This window comes from Octodon degus, unplaced genomic scaffold (genome assembly GCF_000260255.1).
Source record: "Octodon degus isolate 3935 unplaced genomic scaffold, OctDeg1.0 scaffold00027, whole genome shotgun sequence".
Lineage (NCBI taxonomy): Eukaryota > Metazoa > Chordata > Mammalia > Rodentia > Octodontidae > Octodon > Octodon degus.
The window spans coordinates 5,106,705-5,119,758 of NW_004524603.1; the positions used below are offsets into that span (position 1 = coordinate 5,106,705).

General features: G+C 53.2%; 2 protein-coding genes across 2 annotated transcripts in view; both read left to right on the forward strand.

Annotated features, from left to right (window-relative positions):
* Window positions 1–9,856, forward strand: part of LOC111816138 (5'-AMP-activated protein kinase subunit gamma-2-like) — a 148,827-nt gene extending 138,971 nt beyond the window's left edge. Inside the window, exon 4 of the mRNA XM_023712777.1 lies at window positions 9,795–9,856. Within this exon, the coding sequence (XP_023568545.1) occupies window positions 9,795–9,836 (42 nt within the window). The 3' untranslated portion in view covers window positions 9,837–9,856. The remainder of the gene's footprint in view (window positions 1–9,794) is intronic.
* The window catches only part of Prkag2 (protein kinase AMP-activated non-catalytic subunit gamma 2), a 101,261-nt gene continuing 98,013 nt past the window's right edge, over window positions 9,807–13,054 (forward strand). Inside the window, exon 1 of the mRNA XM_023712774.1 lies at window positions 9,807–10,006. The gene's annotated coding sequence lies outside the window, so the exon portion shown is untranslated. The remainder of the gene's footprint in view (window positions 10,007–13,054) is intronic.

Consider the following 13,054-nt stretch of genomic DNA (forward strand, 5'->3'; position numbering starts at 1 on the left):
TTAACAGTGTCATTTGAAGTTTTAAATTTTTATAAGATGGGCGATGTCTTGAGGGCTGTGTCTACTGGTGACTTTGTTAGCAAAGGTGTCCCATGTACATGCTGAGGGTACCTCCTGTGCAGGGACAGTGTGCCAGATGCCACGCATGCTGTGCGGGAGGTACAGCCAAGATCAGGGAGATGGCCCCAGGGAGGAGCTGGTGCAAAGGCACAAGTCCTTCCTGGACTTATGGAGACCTGGAGGACCTACCCTGTCCCCTCCATCACTGTCCCCTATTCTGTACTGTGGACAGTGGCTGTATTGGGCCAGCTTCCCTTGGGATCAGGATTAGGATGGCATGCCATAGGAAGCCAAGATTCCCTTGGATTGAATTGTTACATTGCTATGAAAAACACCACAGGGCCGGGGACAGAGCTCATAATACAGTCCCTGCCTGGCAAGCTCAAGGTCCTGAGTTCAAATCCCAGTACCAAAACACAAAAATAAAAGTAAATAAAATTACACCAGAAGACATTCCAGTAGGACCCTGTCTACTTCTTCTGTGGCCCTAGCTCCCCTGCTTGTTTTTGTCGTTTTCAGGAGGAGACAGGGGGTGTCTCCCTGCAGCTTTCCTTTCCCTTCTTCCTCACAGAGGCTGTAGCCACCCGTCACTGCAGGCAGGTGACAGTGGCACTCCCAAGCCCCTTCTTCCTGGTGTGATGAGGAGACCTCACAGCAGAGCCATAGACTTAAGCGCCAGGGCAGAGGTGGTGGCTGGACCCTTTCCCAGCCTGCCCAGCCCAGCTCACTGGCACCTTGCACCAGAGGCCGGCGGATTGGTGTCAGATGATGTGTTGAATCAACAGAGCCCCTGGAGCACGCTGGTCACAGGCCCACGGCAGCCGGCTGCAGCCAGCATCCTGAGCAGGCATGTCCTGTCTGGCTGCCGGCCACCACCTGCTCTACCCGGGGAGAGGAGGGCCAGAGGACAGAAACAGCCTCCTGGCTCCTGGCCTTAGCCCCTTCCTCTTCCTCCTCCACTGCTAACCGCAGTACTCGCATCATGCTGCACAACACAGTGCTTGGTCTCTCCAGGGAGCTGCGCCCAAGCAGTGGCCAGGACATAGCTGGGGAGGACGGGGGCTCACCCTCAGCCTCTCACCTGCCCTGGGCCAGAACCAGGGGCTGGGGTGACCCGATGGAGAGCCCAGGGTGAGATGCCCACCGCAGGGAGGGGCCTGAAGGGGGCCATCAGGGCAGTGCTGGCAGGGATGCACTCTCAGGTAGGTGCTCCACCGTGTGTAGGTGAGGACATGGTCCTGGGCACAGCCGAAAAGCTCAGTGGCAGAAACCATAGAAAAAACTCAGGGCACAACTTCAGACCCCAAAGAGCGAGCTCTGGAGAGCCACAGAGATAGCTAGGTGGTCTAAGCGCCTGCCTGGCAAGAACAAGGACCCAGGTTTGATTCCCAGTACCACATGCTGTGCTGCGCCTGCCAGTGAAACCAGACATGGTGGTGCATGCATGTAATCCCAGCTCTGGGGAGGCTGAGACAGGAGGATCACTATGAGTCCAAGCTGCGTAGTAAGACTCTGTACCAAATAAAAAAATAAATAAATCTTAAAAAAAGAGCAAGCTCTGGAAATGACAGTGTGGCGAGTGAGTTAGGCATCATGTAGATTAGTTACACTATTTCCCACCTTCTCCTGGGAGAGTCCCTTGGAGATTTCTGAGTTTGAGGACTCAGACAGTAGGCAGCATTGGTACAGCTCCTGCTAGCAGCTGGCACGGTGGGACTCCAGCTGCCCCACTGGAAGGGGAACTGCAGGCTGCTGAGACCCCTCAGGACTAAGACTCTGAAAGCCCTGCTTTGGGCATGGGGTTGTCCTGATGTCATTTCAGAAATAGAATGAGCAAGAAATTTGTGTACGGTGGTTCACTTGTGGGTTTCGTCAGATGGTCAGGAGGCCCCAGGACCTGAAAATTTAAGAACCACTTCTTTCTCAGCTTCTTTTTCCCTTTTTTTTTTCTTTGAAACAGGCTCCCACTATTCAGGCTGACCTTGAGCTCACTTTGCAGCCAGGGCAGTTCTCAAACTCACAACCATCTGCCTGCCTCAGCCTCCTGAGAGCTGGAATTACAGGCTTGTTCCACCATGCCCGGCCTTTCTTAGGTTCTTGGGAGCCGGTATTTTTATAATGTGGTTAAACAACCAGGGATCCCAAGTGGAGCTGGAGGCAGGACAAATTTACTGGTTGACATCTCACAGACACCCTATGTGCCAGGCAGGTGACTTTCCTGGGCGATTTGCTTGAACTGAAGCTTTATAAATGAGTGTCTTGGAGAAATCAAAGTTCAGTGACTTTTCTCAACCTGCGAGGGAATCTAGTCTTGGTCTGTACCGATCGGCCCAGCCGCAGTGGGCCAGGGAAAGACCCGTTATGGAGGGGAGGAGAAAACATGAGTTGATTATGTCAAGCCCTAACAGCGAAAAAGAGCCAGGAGATATGCACGGCATTCCTAGGTGCATGACAGCAAGGAGTGTCACAAAAGACTCTTCCAGAGCCACAGCTTTTAATTTTATTTATTTCTTTGGTACAGGGTCTCGCTACACAGCTCAGACTCATAGTGATCCTCCTATCTCAGCCTCCCCAGCGCTGAGATTATAGATACGCGCCATCACGCCTGATTTCAATGGCAGGCACACTGTGTCCAGGATTCTAGGGCCTGCACAGCATGCAGTACTGGGATTCAAACCTAGGTCCTTGTGTTTGCCAGGCAGGTGCTTAGCCAGCCGAGATATCTCCCCAGCCTGCCATAGCAAAGGCCACTGCACCCTCACACAGCCCCGTTCCCAAGGACATCTGCCCAGCCACTGCCTATCCAGTAATTGAGCTGATGGCACCCTGTGTTGATCCCTGTAACCAGGACAATTGACTCAAAGCAACTCACTGCCTACTATGCCTTTAAAAATTCCCCTGGCCTCAAGCTCTTTCTTTGAACAGGCTTGCAGCTTAGTCCAGAGCACGTTCCCATAGCCGCTCTCCATTCCTGAATGCAGAAATCCGTCTTTGTGGTTCTCTCTCCTGGTGAGATGTAGGTTAACAATGGTTATAAAGTCAGTATCTGAGGGCCCCTGGGAGAGGGCACAGGAGAGGGCATCAAGGGGGGCCCTGCCACCACCCTGCTTCTGGGCCTGGTGTGGGTCCACAGCTGACTCCTTTCCTCCTCCGTAAAAGGAGGTGATGAGATGATTGTCCCAAGGGATCGTTGCTGAGTCTCACCACCCATGATCCTCTTGGTGGGCGTATCTGGGTTCTATCATGTTCAACAGAACTGATCGACTACATGATACCTGTGATGTCTGTGATCCCGCCAGAACCCATAAACAGAGGAGACTGGGGTGCTAACATTTCCCCTCCCTTTTTAGCAAATTATTTCTCAGAACCATTTCCTACTATAAATACCCTGTTCCTGACTGGCTTCCAAAGCTACTGATGGGTAGTTTCTCTCCTCCCCTCCCTTTGGCTTCAGCTTCCCAATACTCGGCTGTTTCCTCTTGCTCAATGAGAATCTGGGGTATGCTGGCGCTGCGAGTGGAGCTCTGACCTCCAGCTGAGCTCTGAGAGGGTACAGTTTTTCCAGAAGCAGGACCAAGAGGCCAGGACCATGGGCTGGGACAGCGCTGCAGTCAGCCCTGCAGGATTCCCATTTCCTCCTCCAAACCTCAATTTCCCTCTATTTTGTTTTGCTGAACCCTCTACGAACCGTGAGCCAAAGTAAACCCTTCTTCCTTTAACGTGCAGGCGTCACGTATTTTGCACTGATGAGGAGAATGACTCAGGCAGAGAGCCTGCAATACCGCCCATTTCCCCAGGGCCAAGTGCCCTCCCTTCCCTCCACACCCCACCACGGCCCTCTCTCAGGGCCAGAGCCTGAAAGGCAGAAAATGTTGACACCTCAGAGCCAGAGCCAACCGTCTACTGCCGAGCTGCAGAATGCTTCTGGGTACTCAAAGCCCCACAGAGGGCCAGGGAGATAGCTCAGTACAATAAGCACTTACCTAGGGGGCCTGCCCCTTAGCTCAGTTCTTGGGGCTGGTGAGATGGCTCAGTGGTCTAAAGCACCTACTTAGAACAAGCTTAGCTAAAGCACAGGGACTGCGGTTCGATTCCCCAGCACCACATGCCAGCCAGCCCCGCCCCCAGGTGGGCTGAGCTGGCCACAAAAAAATAAATAAATAAACTCTATTAAAAAACAAAACAAACAAACAAAAAAAAGCACTTACCTGGCAAGCACAAGGTCCTGAGTTCAATCCCCGATACCACAAAAACAAACAAATGAACAAAGCCCCATAGAACTTTTTTTTTTTTTTCCAACTTCCTTTTAGGAGACTGAGAACCTCAAAAAGGGTCCTAGAAAGTCTCTGCCCTCGCCGCCCCAAGCTGGCCTGATCTCGGAAGATGGGCTAAGCAGGGTTGCACTTAGATGGGAGAAAATGTCATGACAGAAATGTGTTTTGTTTCATTTTTTAACAGAAAGACGTGTTTACCACAAGGGTTCCCATAATCTTTTGACTCTAAAATAACTCAGATGTTTTCCAGTGTAGTTGGAATAGTTTCAATGACAAGGCTGTAAAACTCCGTAGGGCCTAGAACCAAAGCTGCAGCCAAAACCTCACTCTGAATTAATACATGAGCTGGCCGTAGGCTCAGGAGGGCCCAGTGCCACTAGGTATGCAGACGTCTGTGCCACCTCCGCGACAACAGCCTGGGGACTCTGCCCCCGAGAGCGGGCCCCGGGGCGGGGGGGGGGGCAGGGAGGATGCTTGGCCCCCGGGAAATGGGTGGCATTGCAGCATTCTGAGCAGAGTCCCAGCCTGACTCACCCTCCTCATCAGGACAAAATACGTGACACCCGCACGTTAAAGGAAAAAGGGTTTACTTTGGCTCACGGTTCGTTGTGGGTTCAGTCCACATCCAGCCAATTCCAAGGGAGGACAGCAAGGCAGAGGGGCCTGGTGGAGGAAGAGCTGCTTGGCTCACGCAGACAGGAAGCAGGGAAGGTCGAGGGAGGAGCCTGGAAGAGAGACAGACGGCCTTTTCAAGCAGGCCCCTGTGCCTGCCAGCGAGTCAGCTGCAAGCCCCATGAGATCTGGCCTGCCTGTAGTGGCCTGAGGCCTTAGACGGACGTCTAGATCTAAGCCATAACAATCTCAAGGCCGCTGGGAAGCCACAGGGGAGCACAGGACATCTGTGGCACCTCAGGCCCAGGGAGGAAGTGGGAGTCCGGGATTCTCTGCATGTGGCTGCCCTTGGCTGCAGGAAGGCTCCATCTGTGGGGAGTTTGGAGGTCAGGAAGAGGAAGGCAGGCTCTGTCTGTCCTGAGAGAAGAAGGGAGCCACAGCGAGAGCTGAGTCCTGAGGAACTCAGGAATGAGCAATCACTGAAGATGCTCCTTACCCATAAAATGAGGGAGTTGGGAGAAATCGCTGGCTCCCAAACCACCCTCAGGACCTTAAAGGCTCCGGTCCCCAGGACCCACCCAGCCCATGGGGGGAGGAGCCTATGTCTTGATTACTTGGGGCTACTTTGTGGGTTCTGTATCCCACCCTTGGGATTCTATGATGACAAAGCCATCGCAGTCATCGGAGACTGTAGCCCTGGAGAAATGTCCTGAGCTGGCAGATGCAAGGGGCTGGTCCTGCTGCCACACCCCCCCTCATTCCAGCCTCGCGCACTGCTCTGATTCTCTGTGGTGAGTGGTTGTAAACACCCATATGAACAACCCTAAGCCGCATCAACTGCCAACCCACTCTTCCCCATGCGTCCCGGAGGTCTATCCTCCTTGTCATTGCAGCCCTGTGCACTCGAAGGCCCAGTGGCTCCAGCTCTTTTTTCCCTCTGAAGAGGGACTGCAGCATGCAGGGCCACCCAGTCGCCAGGTGTACTCTTGCCAAGGTGAGGGGTGACTCCGCTCTGAGGCTTGCAGCTGGCAGGTGGGCAAGCCCCGCCTGAGCGTGGGGCTCCAATGTTTAGGGTCACTTCCGCCCTGCGTGGCTGTCCTGTAGGCTGATGCTTGCTTCTGGCCAGTGGCACCCCTGCCCTCTTTTCTCCCCACTCTTCCAGGCACAGCTCCCACCAGCATGCGCAGCCAGGCTGTGGAGTCACCAGCTCCTGGCTCCCCGGTGTCTGGCGCCACTGGTGTGGGGTCTGTGTGGCTGCCAGGGGCAGCTCCTGACACTCACTGGGGCTATTCGCTGGGTTTGGCTGTGGCCCTGGAGGATCAGAGCCATTGTTCGCCCTCAGGCTGGCAGCAGCCCCACACGGAGGGAGGGATCTCAGGAGACGTCATGGGGGGACCTCTGCGTCCTACGGCCTCCTCCAAGGCTGCTGCTGCCACCAGCCCGTCCTGTCTAGGCCTTCAGGAAGCCGCCCGCCTCAGGAGCACACAGGATCACTTTCCAGGGCAGAGAGGGTTCTTGGCCTTCCGTGGGCCCTCGGCTGTGGCCCACCTGGCCACAGACCTGCCACACTTCTCCGCGCTCCTCTTTCTTATGTCCACATGCACTGGGTGCTTCCATGGTTGAGTGAAGCTGTGGGTGTGGCTGTGGGTTTGGCTGTGGGTTTTATTCTTGTCCATTTTCTCCCTCCAGGCAGAAGGATGAGACTTGTCCCACTTATCCTTGCCTGCTCCTCCTGCCACACCTGCTCAGTGTGGCCCTCGGCCAGGCAGGCCAGCAGACATGTGGCTGTGGCAACAAGTGGGAGGAAGACAGTTTCCCCACAAGGAAGGAGGAAGAGTGGGGGCCGGGGCAGCAGGGCCACCATTTGGCCCTACTTTTTTTCTGATACAGGTCTCCCTATGCAGCTCAGACTCAGTGATCTTCCTGTCTCAGCCTCTCCAGTGCTGGGATTACAGGCACACGCCGCCACGCCCGGCTCCAGTGCTGGTGTGGCACGCCCAGCGTGGCGTGCAGTACCAGAGATTGAACTCTAGACCTTGAACTTGCCAGGCAGGCACTTATGCGGCCACGAGCCAGCTCCCAAGCCCTGCCCCTACGTTTAGGAACTTTAACGTCAACACTCAAAATGGGGGTGAGTTTAGGAATGTCACCCTCACCTGCCCCAGGCCTCGCCCATCCCCAGCAGGAGTGAAAGCCTCCTGCTTGCTGATCTGTGGCTCTGGCCCCCCAGCTGGCACGGAGGAAGCCTTTCCTGCCTGCCAAAGACGCCCAAGCACCGGGTCCAAGCTTGCCTCTGTCCCTCTTTGCCACTCTCCTGCCCTTCCAGGCACCCAGGGCCTTCTAAGCCTCCTTCCTGCTGTCAACAGTCTGCCCATCTGCAAGCGGGCATCAGGGTACCCACTGAGCTGGAGTATGTGACAGCACTCTGCACGCAGCGGCCACTAGAGCTGCAGAACTGAACCCCTCCTGGAGACGTTTTGGGGAACCGCGTAGAGGGGCCATATTTTTAGTTCCAGGGAGGTTCTTTTCCTATCCTCCGTAACAGCTTCGGGATTACAGGCATGTGCCACCACACCAAGTCTCAGTCTCTGTCTCAGTGCACCCTGGGGGCGGGGCCAGCATGGCACACAGTGGATCGAACCCTGGTCCCTGCGCCTGCCTAAACAGGCACTTTAGTCTGCTGAGCTATCTGGATGGCCCTTCAAAATCTTATTTCTTTTTTTTTTCTTTCTTTCTTTCTTTTCTTTTAATTTTAGAGAAGGGTCTACAGGGTATTCAGGGTCTCACTAATAGATCGGACTCCTAGTGATGCGCCTGTTTACAGCCTCCCAAGAGCTGGGATTACAGGCGCACACCACCACGCCCAGTCTCAATTGCCTTCTCAGTACACCCTGGGCGAGGGGCCAGCACGGCAGGCCTGATGGTCAAACCTCCGGCCCCTTTCAAAATCTTATTTCTGAATGAGGTCCCAGTCACAGATGTCAGGGACAGGGTTGTCAGCGTGTCTACCCCTGGCACATACCTAGGTGCTCAGAGCTTGACCCACCTGATTCTTTTTGTCGTGTGACATCTGCCCACAACTTGGACTCAGGACTTTGTTGGACACTGCAAAGGTTCCTGTGTGAAACCTCAGTCAGCATGGCTAGGCCTGGGCAGCCTTTGGAGCGTGCCTGGTGAGGGCGGAGGGTAGCAAGGGGACTGGCCGAGTGGCAGGAGAGGGGACCAACAGGGACCTTGTGAGCATCCCCTCAAGGGGATCCCCAGGGCCCAAATGGGGTTCAAAGGAAATTCTGGCACCACAAATCTAGGAGAGTAGAAGTAGGTTTATAAAATTCCTTGGTACTAAAGAATTTTTTTTAAGAGAATACAAAATGGTAATGAAAAAAACACTCCTGTCTGGAAAGTGCAAGGTCCTGAGTTCGATTCCTCCCAGTACCAAAAAAAAAAAAAAAAATCAAGGGAAAAAAACATTAGAAACTACAAAATTTCACTAAACAAAATAATAGGAATTTGACAATGGTTGATGTATTATATAATATTATCTTCAAATTAGTTGTTTAGACTACAAGATCTAAATATACAAAATTAGAAGAAAAAAAAAAGAAAAGAAAATTTAAGCAATAACTGCTCCTTTCAATAGATGAGCAGAAATCAGCCGTACAATTATCCAAGCTATCCTGGATAGATACAAAGGTGTATCTTTTTCCCTTTCTTTCTTTTGTCCTTTTCCTCTTCCCAGTTTTTCCTTCCCACTGAACAGAATAATGGTAGCAGAAAAACTGGCTTTCCACATGCCAAAGGCTAAAATAAAATATGAACGGTATAGTGGATGCTAAGGGACTCTGGGGACCCTGCACCTGGCAGGCGGGCGCTTGTGCTGCTGCGCTGTCTCCTCAGCCCGACGCTAAGGAGCTGAAGGCCGGGCTTTCCTTCCTTCCTGATGGGCTGCGTGCATGTCACTGCCATTGTACCGAGATGTCCACACGCCTGGAAACGCTGCTGCTGCAGTTGATGGATGGCACACTGCTGCCAGTGACCGTACGCAAATATACCTGCACGTACATACAGAACGTTTACTTTCCTGACAACTTTCACTGTGTTGTCGCTTTGGAAAAACTTATCCGTTATCCGATTACCATATTGAGTTGGCGTTGTGCATAAGTTAACAGCTGTATTACAGGTCTAGAAATGTTAAACTCAGTTTTTTCCCATTTACATAGGGGCAAACACACTGTCTTAAATATGTCAGGTCTTCTCTAGTGAGTTTGGGTGCAGAAACTCATAAAATATTTTATTTATTTGTAATGTATTTGGTTGTTACAGGGTCTCACTACGCAGCTGGGACTCATGGTGCTCCTCCTGTTTTCAGTCTCCCCAGCGCTGTCATTACAGGTGTGCGTCACCACGCCCAGACTCTGTGGCCAGCTCAGCCCTCCCCGGGGATGGGACTGGAGCAGCTTGTGGTGCCAGGGATCAAACCGCATGCCTGCACTTGCCTAAGCTTATCTAAGCAGGCACTTTAGCCTACTGAGCTATCCCGCTGGCCCCACATAAAATATTTTCTAAATAATGAAAAAGGAAAGAAGTTAATGGGGGGGGTGCATGGCTGTACTTGCACACTAGGGAGGTTGAGGCAGGAGGTTCACTTTAAATTTGGGGCCAGCTTAAGCTACATATACTGAGTTGAAGGCCCGCCTCAACTGTAACCCTGTCTTGAATGAATGAGTGAATGAATGAATGAATGAATGTGACTGTTGCCACTGGAGGGTTTGGCCTCCTAGGAGAGGAGGAGCCTCTTACATCCGCCTCCACCCAGCTGCACCTCTAACTGACTCCATTTTCCCACAGCCTCCAACGTCTCCTCTTCCCCGTCCACGCCTACCCATGTGACCAAGCAGCACACGTTTCCGCTCGAGTCCTACAAGCAGGAGCCGGAGCGCCTGGAGAACCGCATCTATGCATCCTCGCCGCCAGACACCGGCCAGCGCTTCTGCCCGGCCTCCCAGAGCCCAGCCAAGCCACCACTGGCCTCCCCAACGCACCAGGCCACACCCAGAACTGTGAGTGTGAGGCCCAGTGGGGCAACCGGGGACGGGTCACTGCGTGAGGTCCCACACCCAGGCTGTGCGGCTGGCTTTTGTGGTTCATTTTGTCATAAGTCACAGGTCAAGGGAAAATGTCAAGGGCGCAGGGAAGGGGAAGATGACAGCCACGGCAACCCCTCAGCCTCAGCCCCATCCCCATCTTGAAAAGTTTTCTGCTCCTGCTTCTTTTTGTTTATCTTTTCATTACCGTGTTTGAACCCAGGACCTATGTACTGAGCTGCGTCCCTGCCTTTTTTTATTTTGAGACAGGGTCTCACTTAGTTGCTAAATTGCCCAGGCTGGACCTGAGCTCCCGATCCTCCTACCTCAGCCTGCCAGATTTCTGGGATTACAGGCACTTACCACCATGCTGGGCTCCCCCATCCGTGTTCTTAAAAATCAGATTTTGAAAGGATTATTTGGATTTACCTTGATTAGTAAAAGTAAAATGTCACAGGCAAAGCAAGAGGAACAGAATTTTAAGATTTAAAAATCCAAGCCAGGTGTGGTGGTGTACGCCTGTCATCCCAGAACTCAGGAGGCTGAGGTAGGAGGATCACCGTGAGTTTGAGGCAAGCCTGGGCAGCACAGTGAGTTTAAGACCAGCCAAAACTATATAAAGAGACTGTTTCAAAAAAAAATCCAAGTGCAAGGCCCTGAGTTTGATTCCTAATACCAGAAAAAATAAATAAATAAATAAATAAATAAATAAATAAAATAAAATTCAACATTGTATGACTTGGGACATATTCTTAGAAAGGACAGCCTTGTTTTGTTTTGTTTGGGATGGGATCTTGCAGGTAGTTCATGCTGGACTTGAGCTCACTATGTAGCCCAAGCTGGCCTTTCACTCACAGCAATCCTCCTGCTTTGGCCTCCCCCAAGTATGTACCAGCATGCCTGACTGAGGACAGCCTTTCCGAATGGAGCAGCATGACAGGATTGGCTGGGAAGCACCAGGCCACGCTGATGGAGGAAGTTGGCTTTGCCACACCCCTGTATGCTCTCCCTATCGATACAAGGGCTCCCAAGCTTGGTGATCCCACCTTGACCCAGGTGGCCTTGCAGGCACTAGCGCATTCCCATGCCCAGCAAGGGCATAAGGATCATATCACTAGTGCTGGCCACATGAGGGGGGGAACCCTTGCATTCTGTGGTCACGCTTGGGGGCTTCTGTGATGGCACGTGTTCATTCTGTGTCCCTGCACAGCCATTGGGGCTGGCCGAGGCCCCTGAGGATCCCATAATCCTTGGTGCCCAATGCCCTTGGCCAAGGTGGTACCTACCGACACCTTCCCAAACCCTTCGCACCAGCAGCAGCATTCTCAGAGTACTGCACACAGTGTCCATGCTGTGTGGATTGTCCACGTTGCTTAGGGGCCAGAGACAAGAACACACTTTCCCCCACTGATTCTGGGCTGCAGTTGGTGGAGCCACAGATGGGGCGCTGTGCTGTGGAGAAGCGACTGCATCACACACAGGGAGCTTTAGAACAGCAGCCATGTACCGCTCGGGGTGGTCTAGGGCGCACCGGCCTCTCCCAGCTTCGGGAAGCTCCAGGGCCCTGGTCTGTGGCAGCTTCTCTCCTGCATCTGCTGGTCGCCGCCCTAATCACCTCATTTTCACTTATGCCATCAGCAGTGACCTTATGTGGAAATAAGGTCACCTGCAAGGGGCTTCAGGATACAATGCCAGTGTGTCTCAGGGGACACTGTTAAACCCACAACAGGCAGTAGAAGACTGGGTGCAGGTGTGCCAGCCGGCAGAAAGCACAGCGTGACTCCTCTTCTTGCTCCTTCCATCAGGGTTTGATTCAAGGCAGGCTTGGCAAAGCATCCCTTTTAATGGCGAGGGCTGGGCTGGAGGGATTGTTCCGCCTTCCAGCGCTTGCGACTTGGTCTGCAGGAGCCCAGAGCCAGGTGAACAGGAAGACTGAGGGGCCAGACAAATGCGGCCCTGCGGGCATGAGAGAGGGGTGTGCAGGCAGGGACACCTGGGGCCAGGGCTGGGAATGCGCTGTACAGGTAGCCTGGGGCCGCCCCAGCGGAGGTCGCACAGCGTCCTGTGGAGTCCAGGGCTCGGCGGCGCCCTGGAAGCGGAAACGGAGGAAGTCACCCACCTTCTGGAGCATGAACAGCTGCATCTTCTTTTAATCTTTATGTTTATCGGTGAAGGTTCTCAGTACTAAGGAGCGCATGCCTGGCAGGGTGTCGTTCATGTGCATAAAGGGTCTGGATTTTCTTCTGTCCCCTTGCTCCTCCCCCACCTCTGGCTCCTCCCATCTCCAAAGGTCTCTCTGTTTCCTACTACCTGGATCTGCCCTTTAGCTTGCGCTTTAATGAACTCAGGACCATTTCTGTCCTCCCCGGCATTTAGCAAGGCACTGGTTACAGAGACAGCAGAACAACAGAGACTCCAAAGAGGATGCAGGTGACCTACCCAAGACTCAGGCAGTGAGAGGGATTGGTGTCGCTAGAGACCCCCTGACCAGGCTGCCCAGTGGTGGCAGTGGGTGGTGGCACTGGAGAGGAGAGTCAGTGCTGGGCAGCGATGCCCACTGGGCAGAGGGACAGGATCCTGGTCTCCCCTCCTCCTGGCGTCCGGCCTCGGGATAGACCTGTGCAGAAGCCAGGTAGAGGCAAGGAAAGGTGAGAAGAGGGGACCCAAAAAAGTACAGTTCTGGGGGTCCAAGCCAGCACCAGAAGGGAAAAAATAGGAAGTCCCTGACCGCTGCTCCTCACCGACTGCTGACAGTGGATGAGTTAACTCCTTTTAAGAAAAGATGCTTTCAATCCTCAGCATGCCCTGCCCCGGGGCTTGCCCATACTGAGTACTGAGACTGAGACTGGGCGTGGTGGTGCTTGCCTGTAATCCCAGGGCTTGGGAGGCTGAAAACAAACATTATGAGTCTGAGCTGTGTAGTAAGTCCCTGTAGACCCTGTACTAAATACATTAAAAAAGAAGAGGAGGAGAAGGAGAAGGAGGAGGAGGAAGAGGAGGGAGAAAAGAAGAAGAAGAAGAAGA